The sequence below is a fragment of the Notechis scutatus genome, chromosome 15, assembly GCF_049901735.1.
Source record: "Notechis scutatus isolate UNSWTSFEM ecotype Mainland chromosome 15, rNotScu1.2, whole genome shotgun sequence".
Lineage (NCBI taxonomy): Eukaryota > Metazoa > Chordata > Lepidosauria > Squamata > Elapidae > Notechis > Notechis scutatus.
In genome coordinates this window covers 6,692,757-6,715,823 of record NC_142023.1, presented here as the reverse complement: position 1 = coordinate 6,715,823, position 23,067 = coordinate 6,692,757, and the positions used below count along the sequence as shown (strand labels likewise).

The window sequence follows — 23,067 nt, the reverse complement described above, 5'->3', positions numbered from 1 at the left end:
GAAGTGAGCTAACGGGTCTCAGGGAGGACTCTCAGGCACCAGTGGGGGGAGGCCCCACACAGGAAGGATAGCAGTTCCTGGCAGAAATACTTCCGTGTCACAATTTTGCAAACTTCCTGAGCTCTACAAGAGGGTCCTGCGACTGACCAGATGTGGGACTCTTAATCCAGGGGGAAGCTCTGGGCCTGAGAGGTGGGGTCCGAGGCCATCTGCGTTTTCTTTTTGCTCAAGGGCCAGATGTCATCCAGAGTTCACTCCGTCCCTCTGAGGAAGAAGAGGAGGAGGAGGAGGAGGAGGTGGAGGCCCCTTTGGCCGCTCTGCATCCACTGACCCAGAGGAGGGGAACTGAAGGTGCCCGAGAATGCCGGACTCCCAACATCCAACAGAGGGCTTTGCCAAATGCAGCATAGCTGGTGAAAGGGCTCCACCTTGTGGTGGTCACAGGTCTATGCAGGTCTACCAGCACAGGGGGCTAGACAGACAGACAGACAGACACACACACAGAGTCAAAGAGTGCGAAGGGCTGTCACTGTTGAAGGAGTTTCTGGGGAAAAGTTCAGAAGCTTATTTATTGATTTACAAAGGGCAGAAGATCCGTTTTCCACCTTGGTCTGGAGAGGACACAGCTCTGCCCCAGCTTCAGAAGGCCGGCCATCAGCCCCAGCGCCTTTTCAGAGGGCTATTATGGGATGCCCAGGGCCTTGGGCGTTCACAAGGATGGGCTCACATGCCTGCAGCTTGGAATGGGTTCAGGGTCTGTCTATTCCTGACATTTGGACCTTCCCTGTGGGACGTGCTACTCCAGCCCCTTCCGACTTGCGCGTCTTCCTGGAGAATCCCTACCCTCCCCCCCTCCTGACTACCTGACACCCCCCACCCCCACCTCCTGCTCCCCGCGGTAGAACTGCAACGACTGCCCAGGTGGGAAGAGGATCCAAGAGAAGAGAAGAGAGGGGGCCGTTCCCCAAGCCTTCTTGTGGACCAAGGGAAACTTGGGGGTTGCTTTTAAAAGTCAGGGTGCCCCCCGTTGGCTGCTGTTCTGGGGCAGGGGGCTGCCAAGTGAGGGTTGGGGGAAGCCCAGGAGAGCCAAGCCAGGCTGCGGTGGCGCAGAGGAAGCCCAGAAAACTTGGCTGGAAGACAGCGCCCCCCCAAGTGGCTGAGATGCCCAGAGGAAACACCCCCACCCCAATTCCTTCTGCAGGGATTCCCCCTCCTTCCAAGACGTAGAGAAGAAGGCTCAGCACCCTCTACGATGGCACTCCCTGATGGACTTGGCTGATGGCTGCGGCAGGCGTGCAGCTGGGCTCACTGGCCAGAGCCATCTAAATCGGGTGGTGGTGGAGGTGGAGGAGGGCATTTTGCTTTCTGGCAACACGATTGCTTGGTCCACAAGAATCTGGGCATCTGGAAAAGGAGGCAGCCCGTCTTCCACTCTCCGAGCCTCTGATCTGCCCCAGGGGCCCCGGTCCTCCCCCCCCCCCACCGTAGAACCTTGGAGATATACAGGCATGTTTCAGTCCACATCACCCCACTCCAGGGTGGGTCAACCTGGGGACTGCTTCTCCGCCAGGAACTCTAGCCGTTCCGCCATGTCCTCCAGTTCCTCCAGGATCTCGGAGAAGGAAGGGCGTTTGAAGGCTTCCATCTGGGGAGGGAGGGCGGGGGGAAATGGGAGAAAAGAACAGGGCAGCTCGAACCCCCAAGCCCTGCCAAAGCCCCCCAACTTTCGGAACCTTCTCACTGGAGAGGCAGGCGCTCTCTTTCCCCCAGGAGCTGCCTGAGTAGCCAGAGGCCCCTCTGTCGCTCTGTGCCCCCACGTGGACCTACAACTCTAAGGTAGGTGGCCCTGGACACAGAGGCTCTACTACCCAGCACCCTCAGCTGCCGCCGCCGCCGCCTCTGCAACCCGCAAAGCTGCTGGGGCAAAAGAGGCCCCCTTTGGAAGGAAGTCCTCACCTTGCAACAGCTGGCAGCCAAATCCAAAACCCGCGTGGGACACCCGTGGATCATGCTGTGGAAGGCGGCCACGTCCAGCCCGTAATCCTGGAGGGAGGAACGGAGGGTTTCAAGAGGGCTTCTGTCATTTCGTACCCCACCCCCCCCGGCCGCCCTCTTGCTTCCCCAATCAGCTCCCCCTCCAACTTGCCTTCCCAGGGACGAAGGAAGCGGGGCGGGGTGTGTGTGCAGGGGTGGGATTCTACCAGTTCACACCTATTCCCTAGAACCGGCTGTTAACATTCTAAGCAGTTTGGAGAACCGGTTGTTAGAAGAAATTACTGGTCTAATCCTGTAAGGAAGGCAGGAAGGAAACATTCTGGTGTTGCTTACAGAATCTGCCTCTCCATTAACCCTTATTACATTCTTGGCAGGACTGGATTTCCTGTCTCAGGAACTTCTCTGGAGTTTTTTTCCCCTTCCTTTGTTGGTACTTTGCTTGTGTGGAGGGACCATTCAGTTACAATGGCACTGAAAAAAGTGACTTATGACCCTTTTTCACACTTACGACTGTTGCAGCATCCCCAGTCACGAGAGGCCCGGCGAGGAAATGCACGCCTCGATGTGAGTGATATTGAGTTGGCCATGCCCAGCCAATAACATGACTACCAAGCCATGTCCACCCAGTCACATGTCCACCAAGCCACGCCCACCACCTAAGCCACACCCACAGAACCGGTTGTTAAAAATTTGAATCCCACCCCTGGGGAGGGGAGGGGTTTTTCAGGAAAGCTGTGAATGCTTTTCGAGGGTGCCGGCAGGAAGTGCTCGGAACAGGAAAGGCCCGCCTAACACATTTCGGTCCTGGGAGTCACCTGAGTTCGTGGCAGCACCTCAGGGTCAGCGGGGATCCTGCCCAGAATTTCGCAGAGGACGATGCCAAAGGAGAAGACGTCCACCTGCCGAAGGGAGCCAGGCTCAGCCGCAGGGAAGAGCCCCCTGCCCCCAATGCCCTGCTCTTCTCGTCTCCCTGGACATCTCCCAGGCCCAGCTGGCACCCCTGGCGGGGGAGGGGGAGGGAGGCACCTTCTGGTCGTAGGGCTCCCCCCGCAGCATCTCGGGAGCCATCCAGAAGGCTGAGCCCACCAGCGAGAGCTTCCTCTCCGGACTCTTGGCCGACAGCTCCGCCACTTCCTTGGCCAGCCCGAAGTCGGTCACCACTGCCTCTCGCCCTCGTTGGGTCACTCGGATGAGGCAGTTCTGAAAAAAACAGGTGGACGGCCCCTTCAAGCCCCCTGGGAGTTCTGAATTGGGGTGGTGGTGGTTGGGGGCGCTGTGACCGGACTGACCCCTTAGAGCAGGAAACAACCTCTTGGGACTGTCCTAGCATCACAGAGGCCTTTTCCCTCTTGGATGGACGCTGGTCTTGGACCGACGGCCCAGGTCTTCACGGCCCCAGCCCCAAACAAGGAAAACAACGCCAACAACCCAGAACAGCCTTCAAGGTAGAAGCCAAAGTGCCCTTCCTCCTCCATTCCTGGGACTCGGCAGACTGCTCCTGAACAGGGAGGCTCCTTTGGCCAAGACAAACTAAGGCGCAGGCTGTCCTCTGCGCACTCCTCGGATGGCCTTAGGGGGGGGGCCCTCCCCTCCCCACCCCTCCCCTCCCTCTGCAGTTCTGCCGATCCTGGGATGTTCGGAAAGGAGGCCGAACGGAAAGCCCACCTTGGAGTTGAGGTCGCGGTGGTAGATGTTCTTGGAGTGGAGGTAGACCATCCCGCGGGTGATGTCCGAGGCCAAGCCCACTTTCTCCTTCCAGCTGAGGGGGGCATCTTTGCAGGCCAACAGCTCCTCCAGGCAACCGCCGTTCACGTACTGTGGGCAGCCCAGGAGGGAAGAGGGGCCTTTGAGCCGCCTCCCACGGAGGCCGGGATGGAGGCGACTCTGCCTTCCCAGCCCCGCAGGGCCCGTCAGCCGGTATTCCCCACCATCCTCAACCGGCTGAGGAGGATGGGAGCTGCAGCCCAACCCGCCTGGCAAATGTCCCCTTGGGGGAAGGCCGGGCTGAACCACACGCTCCCCCATGCTGAAGACAAAGGAAGGAACCTTGCAGAGGGAAACTAGAACCTCCTTCCCTGAGCTTCTCTATTTCTACGTGCAGGATTCACCACGTTGGGAATTCCCTTGTTTTTGTTTTTTATTTCAACACTGAGATGCAGGCTCGTTTGTTTACATCGTTAGCAACCTCAGGCCTAAAGCGCAAAGGAGCGTGGTCCAGATGGAGGTATATCAGCCCCCCCACAACTCCCCACTTTTGGGGGCCATGAGGCCAATTGCAAGCCAGATAGACGGGTGGCGAAGGGTTTATCAAATGAATGTGTCGCTGCCATCTCGCGGGATTCTTGGAGGCTCACAAGAAGGCCACAAAACGACACAGCACCAAAATAAAAAAAGACAGGAGTCCAAAAGGCAACATGACATGCCACAGGAGCCCTCCGGAGAAGCTTCGGCTGTTCCAGAAGGCGGACAAATTTCCCGCCACTGAAAACTTCTGCTTCCTGTCCGGCACCAAAATCAAAGGGTCCTTCCTTTAAAAGGCAGCCTAGCCTGGATGACTGAGGGCTGCTGTTTTGGGGGCAGGGGAAGATCCTCCCCCCTCTTACCTCCAGAATGGGGTACAGCTTGTCATCCTTCACGCAGATCCCAAGGTACCTTACACAAAAGGAAAGATTGGGGGGTTAGGGCGAGGGCCTTCCTTCCCAGAGAGGTGGCGACCCATGGGAGAGGGTGGTAAAAAGGACCCCGCTGAGACCTACCGGACGATGTTGGGGTGGGAGAGCTTCTGCAGCAAGCTGATCTCCCTCACAATCCCCTCCTGGTCAGCATCGTTCTTGTAAATCTTGACCACCATGGCCTTTGCCCCAGGACGGGGAACCACCTGCCAGAAGCCAGAAGTTGCATTAACAAGAGGGATACAATCGAGATCAAGGGAGGTACTAATACCGCTCTATAGAGCCTTAGCAAGACCACACCTTGAGTACTGCATCCAGTTTTGGTCACCACGTTATAAAAAAGATGTCGAGACTCTAGAAAAAGTGCAGAGAAGAGCAACCAGGATGATTAGGGAACTGGAGACCAAAACATATGAAGAACGGTTACAGGAACTGGGCTTGGCTAGTCTAGGGAAGAGAAGGACCAAGGGAGACAGGATAGCAGCCTTCCGATATTTGAGGGGCTGCCACAGAGAGGAGGAAGGGGTCAAGCTATTTTCCAAAGCACCTGAAGGCCAGACAAGGAATAGCGGATGGAAACTGAACGAGGAGAGATTTAACCTGGAAATAAGGAGAAACTTTCTGACAGGGAAAAGAATCAAGCAATGGAACAGCGGAAGTGGTGGGAGAGACTTTCAAGAAGAGACTGGACTGCCATTGGTCAGAAATGGGGCAGGGTCTTCTGGGGCAGGGAACCCCTCTGGCTAACTAAGTTCCGCTTGAAGCGGGACTCCTGGGGGAAGCTGCATTTGCAGCCCGAAATGGAAGGACGGAAGGCAGGCGTAGAAGGGCTCAAACCTACTTCTGTGGTTTTATTTTGCAGCCTTTCTCAGACTAGGGACTAGCGAGCCGCTTGCAAGGATTAAAACGCAGAAGCTCAAACTATTCCTCATCCCAAGCCGACTGTCTTCCGTGTGGGCGGGTCACATCTCCCATCGTTCCCAGCCCAGATGGAAAATGAGGAGGGCTGAAGGTCCAACACGTTTAGCGTCGGGGAAGGCTTGGCGCAGTTGTGAGTGGACTAGCCATGCGTGGGAAGCAAGCTAAGTGCACTTCTGGGGCGCAAGGGGGGAAAAAAACGTTAAAGCTATTTTTCCTTTCTAACACGCAGCAGTGGGAGTATTTTATGAAGCTATGAGTAATCTGGAGGAGGGCGGGGGGAGAGCGATCCTTTTATTGAAGCCGTGATCACAGTCAACCTTTGAGAAGGATTCATGGGGATGTTTGAAAGGTTCCTTGGTTGTAAAGTCTTTTAATTGACTGACAGCCTCATTTAGCCTCTTCTCAGGCAGTTGGAGGCTCTCTTTCCTCCCCAGCTGTCCTGCTTAGGGGCCAGATTGATGTTGGCAGCCCAGCTTCTCCAAAGTACACCCATTAGGCCATTTCTCGGGAATCGGGAATGAGGAAAAGGAGACTTGGCCAACAGCTAAGCCAGGCGAGCTGCCAGTTGGGTTACAGCAGCCTTTCTTTGATGGTTTCTCCAATAAAAATGCTTTCAAGGCTGCTCATTAATCCTCTGCCTTCCTTTCTCTCTTCCAGGCGGGGCAGTAGCCCTGGCAGGGCTGCCCTCCTCAAGTCACCCAGCATTCCAATCAAGCCGGCATTCAGATTGACGGAGGAAAAGGTTAATGACGGACGGACGACGCGGTCAGGCGCTCAGTGAGCCACGAAAAGCTTTGCCTGGGCATGGCACAATGAGGGCGCTTGCTTTGCCCGAGAAGGGGATGGAACACGTCGGGGAAGGGGGGCCTGAAACGAAGAGCCAGGCGGGGTGAAGCAGGGGACGTGCAGACCAGCTGTCTCCAAGGGCAGGATCCGAGTTTCAACTCTAGCTTTAAAAAAGAAGGTTTCGTTGGCTTTGGAAAATGGACGCCTCAATTTGCTTCCCGGCGCAAATGGCCCAAGCAATCCAAGGGGCACCGCCTCTTGCACCCGGGATGCAAGAATTGGGGGAGGGTCAGCCTCGGGGTGCCGAACAGGAACCCCACAAGGCTTTGGATAGGGGTCCTCGAACTCCAAGGAGCCTTTGTTGTGCCCCAACCTGGCACAAGGTGCCTCGGCCGCCAGATAAGGAGGAAAAGGCGCCGCCCAGCAGTGGCAGGTCCTGGCTCGGTCCTGACACCATTCTCCCTCGCTTCTAGAAAGCCCCACAAGGTCATCCTGCCCAACCGCAGCAAACCACCTTGGCTAGCAAAGTTTTTGTCCTTCCGCAGGAATCCTGCAGACTGGGAGTCAGGGACATGAAGGCTTGGAAAAACAAAGGACTGTTGCCCCTTTGGCAAATGAACAGGTGCCAAGAGACAGGGGTGAGGATTAGCAGGGGAAGAGGATAGAAGGGAGCCAGCCTCAGCTGCCGGGGGTAAGGGACCCTCGGAAGGAGGCGAAGGTGCTTTCAAGAAGAGGGGTGTTCTTAATGCAGGCGGAAAGCGTCTCGTTTTAAAGGCTCATCTCCCTTTAGAGAAACACCGGCTCTTGGTTTTGCACATCTTGGATCAAGTCCCATCGCACGAGGGACTCCTGCCTCTTGTGTTTTCCATCAGGACAAAAAAAAAAAAAGGCAGCTGCCTTCTCTCCCCCTGATCTGTCCTGGCACAGAGAATGCCAACCCCTAAGACAAAACGTTCCTTCTCCCGTCTTGGTCTTGAAACCACCTTGGAAGCTGGCTGATCTTTTGCTCAAAAGCAGTGGCCCCAGCTGGGCTTCTCCGGTTCTTCCCTGTCCCCTGTTTTCATAGCATCTTGCCTGGTCTGGAGACCAGACCATTCAGCTGGTTCTGACCAGTTCTGGAGAATCCACTAGCAGAAATGTTGAGTCGTTTGGAGAACTGGCAAAATGCCACCTCTGACTGACTCTATTCTCTGCCTCCCATCGAGTCCCAGCTAATCGGCTGGGTCTTCTTGAGTTGCCCTGCATAGGAGAACAGAGCTGGGAAGCAGGTTGGTGGGGTGGGGAGGGAAGGGGGATTTTACGGGATGCTTCCCCTGCCATGCCCGCCAAACCACGCCCACCAAACCACGCCCACCGAACCGGTAGTAAAAAAAAAAAAAATTGAATCCCACCACTGCTGGAGACGATGCGCTCTGCACACTCTCCTGGGCTAATCTGATTGTCCCTGCGCCCGGAATCAGCTGGCTACGGAGGGTCAGTGTGGATGCCTAGAACATTCCTCCCAATACCCACAAGCAGGTCTAAGAGATGTAGCCTGCCTCCTTCTGGATGGGTTGGGACTTCTGTCCCCCCAGCTTCCCCATCCTCCAAAGGGGCGGGCAACTGTAGCGCAAGGCCACCTGCTGGGTGGGCTAGCTCAACAGGTGACGCCCTGCCCTACCTTGAAGACTTTGGAGAAGAAGCCGCTGCCTATCAGCTCCGCCTCAAAGCTTTCCCAGAATTCCAGCTTCCGGACCGCCGTGCGCAGCTTCTGCCACCGGTCATCCTCTGGGCAATAAGAGTCCGGGGTCTCCTCGCAGCAGGGGGTCGAGCCGGGCAAATCCGTGGACGCCAAAGCCACCTTGTGCATGGTAAAGGCAGGCCCTGCGGAGAGGGAAGGAGGGGAGGTTTGGTGCCTCAGGAAAGGCCCCCTTCTCAGGCCGAGCGCTCGTCTCCATTTCACAGCTAGCCAGGCTTACCGACGAAGACTCACACCAAACTAGGAGCTCCGGTGAGTGGAAGAAGAGGAAGCGCTGGGAGGCGCTGGGGCCAAGTGGTTTGCCAGCTAAAGGCCTTTCTAGCCTCCGCCTGCAGATGCTCTCAGATTGAGTAGGAGCTGCTCTGGTATTTAAGTGGGTACTCCAGAGCTCTCTGGGAATCCCCCCTGGCTGCTCAGGCCTCTTCCTTCCCCCTCTCCGGGCCGAGTCTCCCAGGTGCTGAACTCATGGGCGTGGGGCGTCACAGGACCCCTGCCCAGCCCTGGGTCCATGCCTTGCATTCTTGGCCTTTCCCGCGTAGGCTTCCTTGTTACTGCCTGGGTGGAGCAGCCCCTCCGTGAACGTTTCATGCAGCAGCCCCTCCCTCCTGGCATCGGAGGCAGAACTGCCAACACCCCCATACCGGGCGTGGCGTGACCGGGGGGGCAGCACCTTTGAATTCGCTGCAGAGACCCAGCTGGGAGAAAAAAAAACCTTTCTGGAGACTGATTTTACGACTTGGCGGTTTTGGCCTCTTCTCTTTAAGACACAGATAGCTAGCAAAATGGGCCCATTGTCCGTCCGACAAAAACAGGCCCGTTGAGGAGGGGGGGGGAGGCTGCAGCCTCCAGTTTCCCAGGCTGAAGACAACAACGCAGCAGGAATGCGCTTGTGGCACTCGGGGAGCTGGAAGAAAGACCCACATGCCTCGGCTTCCCGCTTTGCAAATTCTAGCACGGACCGGCTCCCCTGCTCCGTTTCCTTCCCCCACCCCCCAGCTCCTTTATTTGCAATGGGTTTGGGTTTTTTTTTTTTTTTTGCAGAGGCTTGCCCTCCATTCTCTGCTTCCAAACCTGTAATCTGATCCCTGGCACAAAATCCAGCTGCTCGGGAGACCAACGTTGTACTACACAGGGAAACCACAGAGCCCTTACCTCAAACCGACAAATCCGGCATAATTTCTGATAAGTTTGCCTTTTTGAGGTTCCAGGCCATCATCGAAGGCCTTCAGCTTGATTTGGGGGGGTGCCGCTAATTGGGGGATGTTTGAGTTAAAGCACGGAAGAGGCTGGCGCACAGAAAAACACCAGCCTCGCTTTGAAAAGTCGGAAAAGACAAAAATAAATTAAAAGTAAACAAGAACGCAGCTGCTGATATTGTTTGCAAGCGTGCCGGTTTCAGTCTTCTAAAGCAGACGGTCTCGCTGGACCCAAGGATCTGACTCCTGGGCAAGGGCCCTGATGACTGCGGGAGCCGGCATGCTACGTCTTAGGCCTGCTCTGGAAAGGACACCACAGCCTCGGCTCTATGTGGCGCGATGCAGGTGCTGAGGCCCAGGCGGTTGGAGGGGAGGGGAGGTCTGGCTGCAGGCCACACTGGGTTTTCTTTGAGGGGTCCTTGGTGCTTCCTGAACTTGGCTGTTCTCTTGCAGACGTTTCACAACCCAACCAGGTTACACCCTCAGTGCTCGGAGGAGCATTTGCAGCAAACCCCGCCGGCACTGATGATGTTACCTACTCTGGGTCGTGAAGCATCTTTGCAAGAAAACAACCCAGCTCAGAGAGAGAGAGAGAGAGAGAGAGAGAGAGAAGAAAAGAGGAGAGGGAGAGAGAGAGAGAGAGGAGAGAGAGAAAGAGGAGAGGGAGAGAGAGAGAGACAGAGAGAGAGGCAGAGAGAGAGAGAGAGAGAGAGGGAGAGAGAGAGAGAGAGAGAGAGAGAGAGAGAGAGAGAGACAGAGACAGAGACAGAGACAGAGACAGAGAGAGAGAGAGAGAGAGAGAGAGAGAGAGAGAGAGAGCAGCTGGATGCAGTGTCTCCAGACCTATTCCTGCTTCGCCAGCCGGGATTGTGTGCTTGTCACAATATCTTCCCACCCTCCACTGCAGATCTCGCTGAGAGCGAAAGCAGAGCTGGCGCAGATGCCCAGAGCCCTGCAGTGGTAGATCAATGCCAGTTCCATTAGGCAGAAACGGCTGACGGGGCCATTCCTGGCAGGGCCAGGCATGGTCTGCTCGCCCCGGAGCTACTGGAAAACTCAGCCGCTAGAATTGAGGGGGGGGGGGAAAGAGTTTTAAGAGCCTTTTGTTCCAAGGCCATTTCTGGAATCTGTAGAGGAGACGGTGGCCAGTTGCTAGGAAACAGGGGCCGTTCCTGCCCAGGGTTGACTCTTACTCTGGATCTAGGAAGGGTTAGGAAGGGATCCCAGAGGCTATCAAATCTGGCCCTCCAAGGAGAAGGCCAGGATGCTCACCCACACGGAGACCCATGGGACTCTACCTCAAGGAGAAGGACCAAGCAGGAAAGCATCCACAGCCCAGTTGCAGACAACTCACACAAATGAGCCAAGCCGTATTCCCGGGCAAACGTCCGGCTCCAAATCTTTATACCAGTCCTGTTCAACCAGAGATGTTCAGTTGCCCAACAGTGCATTTTCTCCCTAAATCCTCAGTCTCCCCGTTCTCTGCTCCATCCCCAATTCCAGTCTGTTGACTCCAAAGCACAAGACAGGCCCCCTAACTCCCTGCACCCAGGGCAACCTGCCTTCCTGCCACCAATTCCCCAGATGGGAGACGCTTGGTGAGGTGTTTTCCTTCTCAATCCACACCAACTTAAGTGCCTGGCCAGCCGAACAAGACTTGGCAAACACAAAACAAGACCTGCCTCAACCTGACAAGTCAAGCGTCCAGCCCCACCTGGGTTGGTAACTCACCAAGCAACGATCTAGGTCAAAGGATGTGGAGCTTCTGGACTCCTCGTAAGTCTAAGCCAACAGCCAAAACTACAGAAGAAGACAAAGCATCTGGAGAGGTTGTAGTGGGGGTGGAAAGGCGGGTTTAACCAAGAACTTTGGTTAAGTCAGGCCAGAGGGTAATTATAGCTATGAAGCAGCACCAACGTGGCACCAACGTTTCCTGCCTAAGAAGACACAGGAAGGGAAGAATTCGCCGTCTCCCTTCCTAGGGAGAAGACGAGGCAGCCGGCCCTCCCCCTCCCCCAAATTTCTCAGGGTTGCCCCAATGAAAAGTGGGTAGCCACAACTCCCTCCTGGCAGAAACTCAATGCTCACACTGGGGGGCTTTCTGGGCTCAGGTGGGGCACCTGACTGGGCAAGCGGAGAGATCTTGCTTTTAATCCCCGGCCTCTCCTGGAGGTTAAAGCGGACGCTGCGGGGGGAGGGAGCCGGGCAGCTCCTGCCAGTCAAATAAACAAATAAAACTGCACCCGATGGATCAACATATTTATCGCCTGTGGCTCCCGGTCCTTCTGTTCCTTTTTTTTTCTTCTTTTAACCTTCTCGAGAGGCTGCCGCTCCTGCGGACAAGAGCCGCCGATGCGAGCAGCTCCATTAAAATCTGCTTTTTGTCTGCCACCCTCGGCCGAGGAGGGACGCGCGGGGGCGGGTTGTGGGGAGGGGGCCCTGAGCGATGCCCAGCCTGGGAATCTCCTTCGGGGACCTTTGGTGGGGGGACTCTCAAGAGGGGAGACCCCAGACCAGAGGATGAACGGGAGGCGGGGGGAAGGGGGGAAGCGGCGCTGCCTGCTGTCCCGGGCAGCCGCGGAAGGAAGGACGGCGGGGGCATTTTTGCAAGGGATGCCAACGTTGCAAAGGGCCGCTCCAGTCCGGGCAGGGGTCCTCGACCCTCCCCGGGCTCCCTTCCACCTGTCCCGGGAGCGGCAGGCCGGGGAGGCGTCCCGGGGCTCGGCTTCTCCCCACCCGCCCGCCCGCGTGCGGGCACCGGGGCAGGACCGGCGGGGGCACTCACCTGCCAGGGCCGCTCCACGCCTCCTTCTCCGCCGCCGCCGCCTCCGTGCTGAGCCGCGGGGCGCTCAGACGACGCTCCGCTCCCGCCTCCGCCTCGGCCCGGCGCCACCCAGCGGGCGGGCGGGGAAAGGAGGCCGCCGAGACACCCCCACCCCCACCCCCGGCCGCGCATTATGGGACCCCGGACCGCCCTCCCTCCTCCTGTGTTGCATGGGGCGGGCGGGAAGCCCCTGAGGCCGCCACGGCTGGGATAGCGAGTCTGGGGGCGGGGGCGGGGTCTTGAGTGGCAGCGCTTCTGAGGGCCCGTCCGACCTCTGAGCATGTGCAAAGGGCGCTCGCCTGGGAGGGGAGGACTGTGGGGAGGAAGCGGGGGGTGGAGGGAGCTCAGAGACGGGCAGGGGCTTCCTAAGCCGCCCCCACCCACCCAAGACGCCCAGCGAGGAGGGCGAGGGGGGCGTCTCCGGCCTCCCTTCGGTCTCCATGGCGACGGGCGCCGCCGCGCTTGGGGGTTATTTTAGGGCCACGTGACCTCCGCGCACGTGACCGGCCGAGCCCTCCGGCGCGTGACTGGCGGAAGCGAAGCGGCGGCATGGAGGCGATCTTGGCAGGACCCCCGCGCCCCCTCTCCTCTTCCTCTTCCTCCTCCTGGGGGCGGCAGGTGAGGGTCTCGGCGGGGAGGGGAGGGGCGGGAGTGGCGGCGGCTGCGATCCGGCGGAGCGGGGGAGGGGGCTGCCCTTCCTAAAGACGCCCCCTTCCTCCTGGCAGCCCCCGCCGCCCCCGCCGCCCTTCCAGGAGCGCTTCTTCCAGCAGCGGCTGGACCACTTCAACTTCCAGAACTGCCGCAACCGGACCTTCCCCCAGAGGTACCTCATCACAGGTGAGCTGTGTGTGTGTGTGTGTGTGTCAATGGGGAAGCCCACCCGTGGAGGGGGGGGGCAATGCGCCCCTCCTTGCCCCGGTCTCTGAGCTTCAGCCTCTCTTGAAAGCCCCCCCCCTCCCAGGGCAGGGGTTTCCAAGAGGGTCCACGCACAGCTGCCGGGGGGGGGGGAGACAGTGGGTGGCTGCTGCTTCGTGACCTGTTGCCCTGGAGGGGTCTCCAGGCTGTGCAGGGAAGACCTCGTTTTGCAACCCCAGTTGGGAGTGGCCTCTCGGCTGCTGAGTGAAGCGATCCCGGCGACTGGGCTTACTCTCTTGAGCCAGCTCTCCTTCTCTGGGCGGACACGCAGAGGGAAGGCTGGCCGCCAGATGTCTCTCTCATCCTCATTGTGACTGCAAATGGTTGCTAAATGGGGTGGTCACTCAACGAGGACCTCCGCTTAGGGAAAAAAAAAACAGCTTCTATCCCAGGGCAGTAACTCTGTTGAATTCTACTGTATGGTGCAGTGTTGGTGCGGTGTCGGGGGTTTCTGTTCAATGTGTGGAGTGTGAAGGGTGTGTGTTTTGTGTTCATTTTCATGGTCATGATGTGTTCGATTTCGTTGTACGAGATGCAATGACAATAAACTAAACTGCATTTTTCCCGACGCGGCTTTGTTCCGCAGATAAGTTCTGGAAGCAGCGGGTCGGCCCCATCTTCTTGTACACAGGCAACGAAGGGAACATCTGGGATTTCGCCCTCAACACCGGCTTCCTGCTGGAGCTGGCAGAGCAGCAGAGGGCCCTGGTGGTCTTTGCAGAACACGTAAGGGGGCCTGTCGTCTCCGGGCAGGGTGGGCAGGAGGGCCCTTGGAGGAGGGGCTGCCATGGCCCCAGATGGTCACTGGCTGCTCTTCCCTCCGGTTTCTTTTAAGAGGTATTATGGGAAATCGCTTCCGTTCGGAGCAGCATCCCTGCAGGGGCCGAACATCGGCCTGCTGAGCGTGGAGCAGGCCTTGGCCGATTACGCGGTTCTCATCGCGTGGCTGAAGGAGCAGCACCAAGCGCAGGGCGCGCCAGTCATCGCCTTCGGGGGCAGGTGAGGAGGGGTTTCCGGGCGGGCAAAATATTGGGTGCGCCAGATAGCAATGAGGCCGTGATCCCTTTTAGCGAGCCAAAAAGTATCTGCTTCCTCTGTCCAGGAATTAGAATTAGAATTCTTTTATTGGCCAAGTGTGCTTGGACACACAAGGAATTTGCCTTGGTGCAAATGCTCTCAGTGTCCATAAAAGAAAAGATACATTCGTCAAGAGTCAAGAATCATCAGGGACAGCACTTAATAATAGTCATAGGGTGCAATATGTAATCATACCAGGAAACAGTCAGTAAAAATCACAAGGATACAAGCGACAGAGTTACAGTCATACACTCACAAGTGGGAGGGGATGGGCGATAACGAGTGATGAGATTAATAGTAAGAGTAGTGTAGACTTAGTAAATAGTTGGACAGTGTTGAGGGAATGATTTGTTTGGCAGAGTGATGGTGTTGGGGGAAAAACTCTCCTTGTGTCTAGTTGTTCTGGGGTGCAGTGCTCTAAACCCCCCCCCCCAACCTTCTCCTTCTCCTCTTCACAGTTATGGAGGGATGCTCAGCGCCTACATGAGGCTGAAGTACCCCAACCTGGTGGCCGGGGCCCTTGCTGCCAGCGCCCCTGTGCTGTCCACGGCAGGGATTGGGGACCCTGGCCAGTTCTTCAAGGATGTCACAACAGTAAGACAGGGCACCTTTATCGGGGCTCCCTTTTTCCTGATCACCCCCACATTCCCCCCCAGTGAATCTGAAATAATCCAATTCGCTTTCTGGCTCAGTTTGGGAATTTCGTCTCTTTCTTTCTTTTTATTTATTTCACTTATTTTCAAAATTACACATCTCTATTTACATTGTTCAACAGTATTGCGCCATCGATATTACATATGTTTACATTTAATATCTATACATTTATCCTTATTCCTACGTTCTGTCCACTTATGCCATCTATCCCCTACTGCATAGCATTCGGATTCTTCCTCGTCTTTTAGTTCTATTGTAAGTTTGTCCATCTTGGCACATTCTAATGTTTTTCTGTATTAACAAATCTTCAGATTGTACGTTTTCTAACTTCCACCCCGTACAAAAACTCTCCTCGCCGCTGTTATTCTATGCAACAGGATGCATTGTGGAATTTCTTGCAGGACTTTCAGAACTACAGTCCAGAGTGTGCCAAAGCTGTCCGAGAAGCATTCAGACAAATCAAAGACCTTAGCCTCATTGGAGGTAAAGGAAGGAGCGAACACAAAGTGGGGGCGAACACATTTTAGGGTGTGAAGTTGTAGGTGGTTTGTGACTGAACACGTTGCTGCCCTACGCTTGACCAGGATGGTTGAAACCAGTGGCTGCCAACCGGTCGGCCGGGGGCCACTGGTGGTCCATGAGACAATTTTGGTGGCCTGCAGAGAAATGTCACCCCCAAAGCAATTAATCCAGGCTGCGTGGGAACACAAGGCTGCGCCGCCCACGTGGCCTGTGGGAACACAAGGCTTGTGTCGCTTGCATTGCAAACACGAGGTAGTGAGGGGAGGGGGGAAAGGGTGGAGTGGGGGAACTTGCCCCACTCGACTCATGCGTCTCGCCTGGGCAATGGGCTGCTTCTTTCCGCTTCTTTCTTCTCCTGCTTTTAGCTGCACACAAGGAAAGCAGCAAAAGTCTTTCTTTCTCTCCCCCAAACTCCACCAGAAATGTATCTTTGGGGCCCTGCAAGAGGCTGCGCCAGCAAAGACTCATTTCTGGCAGAGTTTGGGGGAGAGAAAGAAAGACTTCTGCGGCTGCTGCTGCTTTCCTTGCATGAAGCCAAAAGTCTCTCTCTCTCTCTCTCCCTGAGAACGGAGCTGGAGACGGTATCCTGCGATCCCAAATAAAGAACGATCGATCGGTAGGAAAACAGGGTGGGGAATTTTCCTGCAGACTTTTTTAAAGGATTTTCCCAGGGTCTCTGGTCTGCGGGATTTAAAATGATGAGTTTGGTGTGGTCCCTGAGGTCCAAAAGGTTGGCGACCCCTGGTTTAAACCAAAAAAAATATGCAGTTTATTGAACAGGCGGAAGATACCGATTGCAGCACCTTTAAAACTCAAGGGGCCCCTCTCCTTTGTCTTTAAGCCTACGGCAGAATCAGCATGGAAATGGCTCTCTGCCACCAGCTTTCCAGTCAAGGGGACGTCAAGCAGCTCTTCGAGTTCGCCCGGAACGCCTTCACCATGATGGCTATGATGGATTATCCTTACAAAATAGACTTTATGGGCCACTTTCCAGCGAACCCCGTCAAGGTGAGGGCTGAGCCTCCTTTGGGTGTGGAGCAGCTCGGTCTTTCAGGGTACCCAGCTTGGCAAAACTAAACCCCCCCATTCTTGTGGCGGTGTCCCTTTCGTGCTGATATTGTATTTTTTGAAAAATACAGTAGCAAGCTCCCCACCCAAGTCCTTTCACGTATCTCTGCCCAGGGTTGGTGCGTTTGCCAAAGGGTAACCAAACCACGTTCCTTGCCCGCTCTTTCAAGAGATCCTTAAACCGATAAAAGTGACCCTTCCCTCTTCCAGAGGTCTTTAATGAATGAGCCTAGGCGAGGCAGTAATAGAGAGAAATTTGGGCTTTCCCCCCACCCTTTTCCGTGACAATATAAGCATTTGGGCCAGAAAGCGTAAGATTAGTTATGGCATGTTTTTTAAGCTGGCATGAAACCCCAAACGAGCTAGAAAAGAGACCCTATTGGGTCAGCTGGCAGGTAGCCAAACGTGTGTGTGTGTGTGTGTGTGTGTGTGTGCAATGTGCTCAATTGCTTTTGATGGGGAGGGGCCATAGAGAAATTGAGCCTAGACACACCTGATATTTCAGGTTGGCTGTGAACTGATGTTGGCCAGCAAGGACCCCATCCGAGGGCTGGCAGCTCTTTCTGGTGAGTAGACCAGTTTCATTCTGCCAACGCTGCATTTCTCCAGGGGGGGTGGGGGTGGGGGCTCGGAACAGAATCATCCCCAGTTCGTCTCCCTGAGGGGCCACCCCAGGAAAAAAAAAACCCCAAACTGCTTTGCTCCAGCTATTTACCGCCGCCGGCCGAAGTCTCCTCTCTCTCGGTTTCTCCCGGGCTTGCTATCCCGGGCGGCAGGTGAACGAAGCAGCAGGCGTGATCCGCCAGAGTCCGGGGCAGGCAGCCCAACTTGACCCAGGTTCCCCTGCTGGGGTGGCAGACCCAGACGCCGTCCTCTTTGCTCCTCCGCCGCAGAGACCCTCCGCCCATCGCGTAGAGCTGAAGCTGGCTGTGGGTGAGGCTGAAGTGGCAGAGGTCGATGGCCGGCAGGTAGAGCTGGGTCCATTGGTTGGTAACGGGGCAGTAGTACTCCACTTCGCTCACGGGGACCCACTCCTGGCCCTACAAAGAACCAAAGCTTAGGGGCAGAACCGGAGGGCACCGCCAAGGACACTCAGCTGAGCCTCGAGGAATCCCGAGCCCAAAGAGGAATGGGAGCAAATGCCACCTACGCTGGCCAGAGCCCTTCCTCCCAGGCAGAAGATGCGGTCTCCCACCGTTGCCATGCCGTGATCGCAGCGGGCAAAGGCCATCGGCCGGTTCCTGATCCAGCAGCGCAGGCGGGAGAGGTAGCTGTACATGGTGCTCAAGGTCTGGCCCTCGACGAAGCCTCCTGTGCCAAAGGAAAAGGGCCGGGGTTCCTTCAAGGCCTGGGAAGGGGGCTGCCCCAAACCCAGAGTAGCCAGTCTTTGCCCAGGAAGGACCTTTTCCCACCTGAGATATACAAGATGCCTCCGTGCGTCGCCCCCGCGTGGTCAGCCACCGGCACTGGGAAGGCCGGGAGGGGCCGCCAGGCATTCTTGGCAAGGCGGTACTCCTCGGCTGTGTCGGTTGGCATCCCCAGCGGTGCTCCACCCCCCACAGCCACCAGCCGCTCGTTCAGGGCCCCGGCGTAGAAGCGAGTCCTGGGGACCAGCATGCTGGCCAGCTGCAGCCAGGTGTTGTTAAGGGTCAAACCTGAACACCTGGAGAGGGAAGAGGGAAGTCTGCCTTGCCGCCAGGAGCTCTATGATGCTGGCAGCAAAGAAGCAGGGACATTGGCTCCCCCAAGCGCCAGCTGTCTTCGGGTAGCTGCAGTTGTCTTACCTTCTTGGAAGGCTCCTGGCCGGTCGGATCAAAGCTCTCCTGGCCCCCCATCACGAAGACGAAGTCGTGCAGGACAGCCACACAGTGGTTGTACAGTGGCCCACTCAGCTTCCCGACAGCCATCCACGAATGGCAGTGCCGGTCAGCCGCCCAGATGTCCCCGCAGACAGCGTTGTCTGCCGATCTGCCCCCCAGCACCATCAGTGCCTCGTTCCTCTGGCGCATCCGGGAGCCCTCGCTCTGGAGAAGCGGCTGCACGTACGGCTGGCCGTGGTAGTCCAGGGCTTCCTGGAGGTACCGGCGGCAAGCAGGCTCAGTTCTCATGACAGGAGTTTCCTGGACGAACCTCTGGAGGTCTGGGAGGGGAATGGAGGGGAAACGGACGTGGCCCAGGACCTCGGCTGCATCCTCCTGGCGGGAGCCGTTGTGCTCCAGCCAGCAAATAGCGGCCTGAAAGAGCTGCAGTTCGCTCAGTCCCTGGGTGTCTCCTCCGTCCAGCATTTCGCAGAGCGTCGCCCTGTCCAGCTCCTTCAGCTGTGCAGGGTCCTTCAGGAGGTGGCCGCCGTGCTTGCTGACCCAGCGCTGCACTTTTAGCCTCAGCCCTTCTGGGCCGAGCCGGCGAGCGAGGTGAAGGATGGGCAGGCAGGTGTGTCGGTCCAGGGCTCCTTCCAGGAACCGGAAGGAGAGGCGCATCACCTCGCGCACCAGCAGCACCTCAGCTGCCCGGAAGACCTCCTCGACCGTCTGCAGAGTCAGCTCCAGCCGGTTGGAGTAAAGGAAAGACAAGACGCCCTGCAGGCCCCTGGCGGTCACCGGTGGTGCCAGCTTGAGTGGGGTTGCCCGGCCGGCTGCCTCCCTGGCGAAGTGAATCTTGCAATAGCTGCTGGCTACGGCCAGGACGGCTCTGTGGGCAGCGAAGGAGGCCCCCTCGGCCTCCAGCACCACGTCACACAGGGCATTCTGGGAACGGAGGTCCTGGAGCCCCTCCAGGAGTTTAGGCAGGTAGGTGTCTGAGCTGAGACTCTGGCCTCCTGCCACTTCACGCTCCCCTAGAGGCGCCTCTCCAGAGGCCATAGCTCAGAAGCGGCCCTTTCCCTGCCCTCTGCCCATGGGGAGCACCTCTGGGGTTTCTGTCTTCTCTGGACCCGGCCGTGGGATGGCCGGCCTTGCTAGCTGTGCTTCGCTCTTGTTTTTAATGGGCTACCAGGAGAGCAGGACAGCTGATCCCTCATCTCCAAGGCAGCAGCCACCAATCTCCTCCCCTCCCTCCCATTGGTTGGTGTCCACCAAGGTGTGGTGGGTCTCCCTCCGTTTCCTGGTCTGGCCAAAGTGGGGGAAGAGGCAGGTCCAGGCTTGTCCCCTGCTTGGAAGAAAACCTGGCTTCTCCTGCTGTTCCTAGGATTTATACCTCGGCTGAAGAGAAAGAGGTTTTTAACAAGGGATATTTGCAATTTCTCTGCCCAGCCACCAGCAAGAGTTTGCCTTCTACCGTAACAAGCAGAGCTCCCCATTGTACCTGGCCAAAAGGATTTGTCCCCTTTCTGTGTCCTGAATCACATGCTGAAGCCTTAAGCATGTGTGTGTGTGTGTGTGGTGTGTTGACTAAACAACCTCCAACGCTTTCAGTGTTTCCTCCAAGGTTTTTTTTTTTTTGTTCTGGCTCTGTGGTTATTTTAGCTGCGTCTCTCCCAAAGAATTTTAATCTGAGACTTTGGAAACAGGATGAGCGTCTTTTAAGGTGGGCTTTGTAGGTGCTCGGTGGGTCCACCAGAATGACTGAGGCTTAAGAAACCACCTCCCCTCTGACTAACCTTCCCTGCCTCTGTTGAGCACCTAAAATGGACTCAACCTCCTCTTCTTGCTTCCACCAGGAGTATTTTACAACTCCACGGGGACTGAAACGTGCTTTGACATTTACGAGATGTACCATAAATGTTCCGATCCAACAGGCTGTGGCTTAGGCCCCAATGCTGAAGCTTGGGATTATCAGGTAGGTCGGGGGAAAGAGCTGGCGCACCTGGGCTGGCCAGGTACGGAGGCGACTGCGGTGGGTGAGTGGGTGGAAGCTGCCATTGAAGATATCGAGGCATTTAGAGATGTTAAGAGGGATTTCTTATTAATCCGTTCTTTTTTATGTATATCCTAAATAAAATAGAAATTATAATTGACTAAACAAAAGGATATGAGAAAATAAAAAATATGGCTCATATGGGAATTTTATAATGAGAATAATATAATTAAAAGTAGGGGAATGAAACTATTTAAATTATAGGAGTAAAATTTGGCTATGTGGAAATAAAGAAAACATGAAATGGTTATATGAATAGCGTTGGAATAAATATAAGATATATTGTAGATTGAGGAATATACCACGTGGATCCTAAATACATTAAGTTTATTTTAATTTTAATTTATTATATGTGTATGTATGTATGTATGTATATCTATCTATCTATCTATCTATCTATCTATCTATCTAATGTTGGTCTTGAGTTAATTAATGAAGATAATGTATAAGGCAAAATAAAATGGGTGGTAAGCTGAAAATGGAAATAATAGGGGATAAAGAATTGGAAATATATGTGAGAAAATAACTTTGATATTGAATTAATGAATTGAAATATAAAATGGAAATTTATTTAAAGATCAGTAGAATGGATAATAATTTGATGTGATATTAAATAAGAAATTTGGAAATGCAAGTACGACTACGTATAAACGTTGTAATCTGGAATCACGTTGCTCGCGTGAAGAGATGTGCAAAATATAAAAATAAAAAAACTTTTTAATAATTTTTTTTAAAAAAGAGGATATCTAGGCGCATTCGATCGCCAGGGATGGAATGGAAAAACATTTCCTAAGTTTGTGGCCTTTCTTACTTGCAAGGTTGCCTGAACATTTTTGCAAGGTGGGGGGGTGTTTCTTGCTATGGGGCTCCCCCTTCCCAACGGAGGGGCCAGCGCTGAAAGCAGCCAGTACTGGGTTGGGGAGGGGGCTGGGCTGACGCAGCGTAGACAGGGGCCATCCACTCCCCCCTGCGGTTGCTTCTCGCTCTCCTCCGTTCCAGGCCTGCACCGAGATCAACTTAGCTTTCGACAGCAACAACGTGACCGACATGTTTCCCGAACTCCCCTTCACCGAGGCCGCCCGGGAAGGCTACTGCTTCCGCAAGTGGGGGGTTTGGCCCCGGCCATCGTGGCTGCGCGTCAACTTCTGGGGCGGCGGTGAGAAGCAGCCTGGGTTGGGATTTCGGCTTGCGGTTGGGTCCCTGAAGGGTCCCCTCTATGCACTTCGTGGTCTGCGGGCGGAGGGCGCGACTGTGAGGCTTAAAAAGGGGGCAGCAGGACATGGTCCCAGGTTGACAGGTGCCCTGTGGGAGGGGGCTCTTTCTGGGCCCTCTTTTTGTCGGGATACGACCTGAGATGGGAGTGTGAACCTGGGACCTCCTTGTGGGAAAGGCCTGGCTGGTTGAAAGGACCTTTCTGGGAAAGGCAGGCGCTTTTGCAGAGCCGTTGAGTGGTTTTAAGGCAGGCGCTCTCCTCCTGAAACACCACACACACACACACACACACACACACAATGGGGGCTGCCCCTCTCTTGGCCTCCCTCGCTTCAGCCTCCCCACCGTCCCAGGATAACTTTTGTGCACTTCTATCATTCACACCTTGCTGTGTTCTTTTTGACAACTGGCAGACCTGGCTGCTGCAAGCAACATTATCTTTTCCAACGGAGACCTGGACCCCTGGGCATCCGGCGGGGTAAGTACCTGCTCCGCGTTCCCGGGATCGGCTCAGGATCTACCTGGACCCGTTACCTGCTGTTCCACCCCCCCCCCCTTCCCTGAGGAGTTTTGACTTTCTGATGTTGCCGTTTCAGGTGAGGAAGAACCTGAGCTCCTCCGTGATTGCCATCACCATCAAAGGGGGTGCCCATCACCTCGACCTCCGGTACGTTTGGTCCCCTGGCCTTCTTCCCCACCTCTTGCTTGGTGGAGCTCTAGGCAGGCTTTTCCTGCTCCTCCTCCCCTCTCTCTGGCCGGGGAGCAGGCTCATCGGTGAGGAAGGGCTGCCTCCCTCTCTGACCTCCCCTCTCCGAACCGCTCCCGGCTTCTACCAGGAGGGCTGCTGTTGCCGTAGTGCAGGCCGAGGGGCTGAGTTAGGGAGCCCTTTGGTCTCTACCAGGGAGACTCTTCAGAGGTCTCGGGGGCGTTTCTCACTCATGGTTATTCCAAGGTGCTTTTTTCCCCCCCAGAAGTCAAAATGGACATTCCTGTTTAAGAAATCAGATGATTCAATGCCCCACCCCTTTTGTTTTTTTAAAGCTTTCGAGAATTTTACAAAAGTTTCAGAAAGAGGAAGCACGGTGATTGCGTTCCCTGGGAGGGAGGGGTGCTGCTACAGCAAGCAAACACACCTTAAAAGCCACTTGGAACTACTCCGTTCCCGTGGTTGGATGGTTGCCCTCTGACAAGCAAGCAGGGATGGTCCACTTCACTGGGCTTAATTTTTTCCCCTCTCCCCAAAAAAACAGGAGCTCCAACCCAGCTGACCCCGCCTCGGTCAGGGAAGCTCGGCTACAGGAAGCCAGGATCATCCGGGGCTGGGTGGAAGCGGCCACCAAGTAGCATCCGAGTTGCCAGCCGGTGTCTTTTAACAGAAGCCCCCGGACCGCTGGGCGTGAAGGGAGGGGGACTGTAGTGTTCTCCTTAAGCAGTGACACTCTCATGCTCTCTGCAGTGCTGAAGAATAAGGAATAAAGTTTCCTCCAGGGGGACCTTCCTGGGTTGGGAGGTTCATGGAGGCTGGGATGAAACTGGCGTTTTGTTCACCTCTTTCCAAGAAAGGATCTGGGAACTTTTGGGGGGTGGGGGGTGGAGAGAAGAGGGAGGAAGAGTTCAGACTTTATGCTAAGATGC

General features: G+C 55.8%; 3 protein-coding genes across 5 annotated transcripts; 1 reads left to right on the top strand and 2 right to left on the bottom strand.

Moving 5' to 3' along the window:
- Positions 1–550: 550 nt before the first annotated feature.
- On the bottom strand, positions 551–12,205 carry LOC113429714 (dual specificity testis-specific protein kinase 1-like). 3 transcript variants are annotated; one of them, XM_087943940.1, is made up of 9 exons: positions 12,094–12,205; positions 8,035–8,237; positions 4,752–4,873; positions 4,599–4,647; positions 3,661–3,810; positions 3,022–3,195; positions 2,811–2,894; positions 1,957–2,043; positions 551–1,645 (listed from the first exon to the last, which is right to left on the bottom strand). In XM_087943940.1, exons 2-9 carry the CDS (start codon positions 8,221–8,223, stop codon positions 1,544–1,546), a joined length of 957 nt encoding a protein of 318 aa, XP_087800066.1. In that variant the 5' UTR covers positions 8,224–8,237; positions 12,094–12,205; the 3' UTR covers positions 551–1,543. The 3 variants fall into 3 exon arrangements, with proteins under 3 accessions (XP_087800066.1, XP_087800067.1, XP_087800068.1); XM_087943941.1 differs by lacking the exon at positions 12,094–12,205 and adding an exon at positions 11,040–11,119; XM_087943942.1 differs by lacking the exon at positions 12,094–12,205 and adding an exon at positions 8,347–8,447.
- Positions 10,135–22,964, top strand: DPP7 (dipeptidyl peptidase 7). The gene is given in 14 exon segments (XM_087944270.1): positions 10,135–10,268; positions 10,812–10,906; positions 12,756–12,982; positions 13,639–13,773; positions 13,883–14,046; positions 14,583–14,718; positions 15,180–15,261; positions 16,142–16,308; positions 16,874–16,934; positions 20,024–20,142; positions 21,220–21,376; positions 21,846–21,910; positions 22,029–22,099; positions 22,683–22,964. Coding segments are annotated over 14 exon segments (1,707 nt in total). The 3' UTR covers positions 22,777–22,964.
- LOC113424231 (kelch-like protein 9) lies at positions 17,045–19,341 on the bottom strand. The gene is given in 5 exon segments (XM_026685845.2): positions 17,045–17,408; positions 17,519–17,679; positions 17,781–18,013; positions 18,015–18,031; positions 18,153–19,341. Coding segments are annotated over 5 exon segments (1,818 nt in total). The 5' UTR covers positions 19,227–19,341; the 3' UTR covers positions 17,045–17,075.
- Positions 22,965–23,067: the final 103 nt, after the last annotated feature.

Excerpts from the sequence above, each read along its gene's own strand:
- LOC113429714 (XM_087943940.1), bottom strand. The coding sequence starts at position 8,223 with ATGCACAAGGTGGCTTTGGCGTCCACGGATTTGCCCGGCTCGACCCCC. Across the intron at positions 4,874-8,034 it reads TCTTCTCCAAAGTCTTCAAG|GTGGTTCCCCGTCCTGGGGC; the intron begins GTAGGGCAGGGC and ends GGCTTCTGGCAG. Across the intron at positions 1,646-1,956 it reads TGGCTGCCAGCTGTTGCAAG|ATGGAAGCCTTCAAACGCCC; the intron begins GTGAGGACTTCC and ends CTCCCTCCCCAG.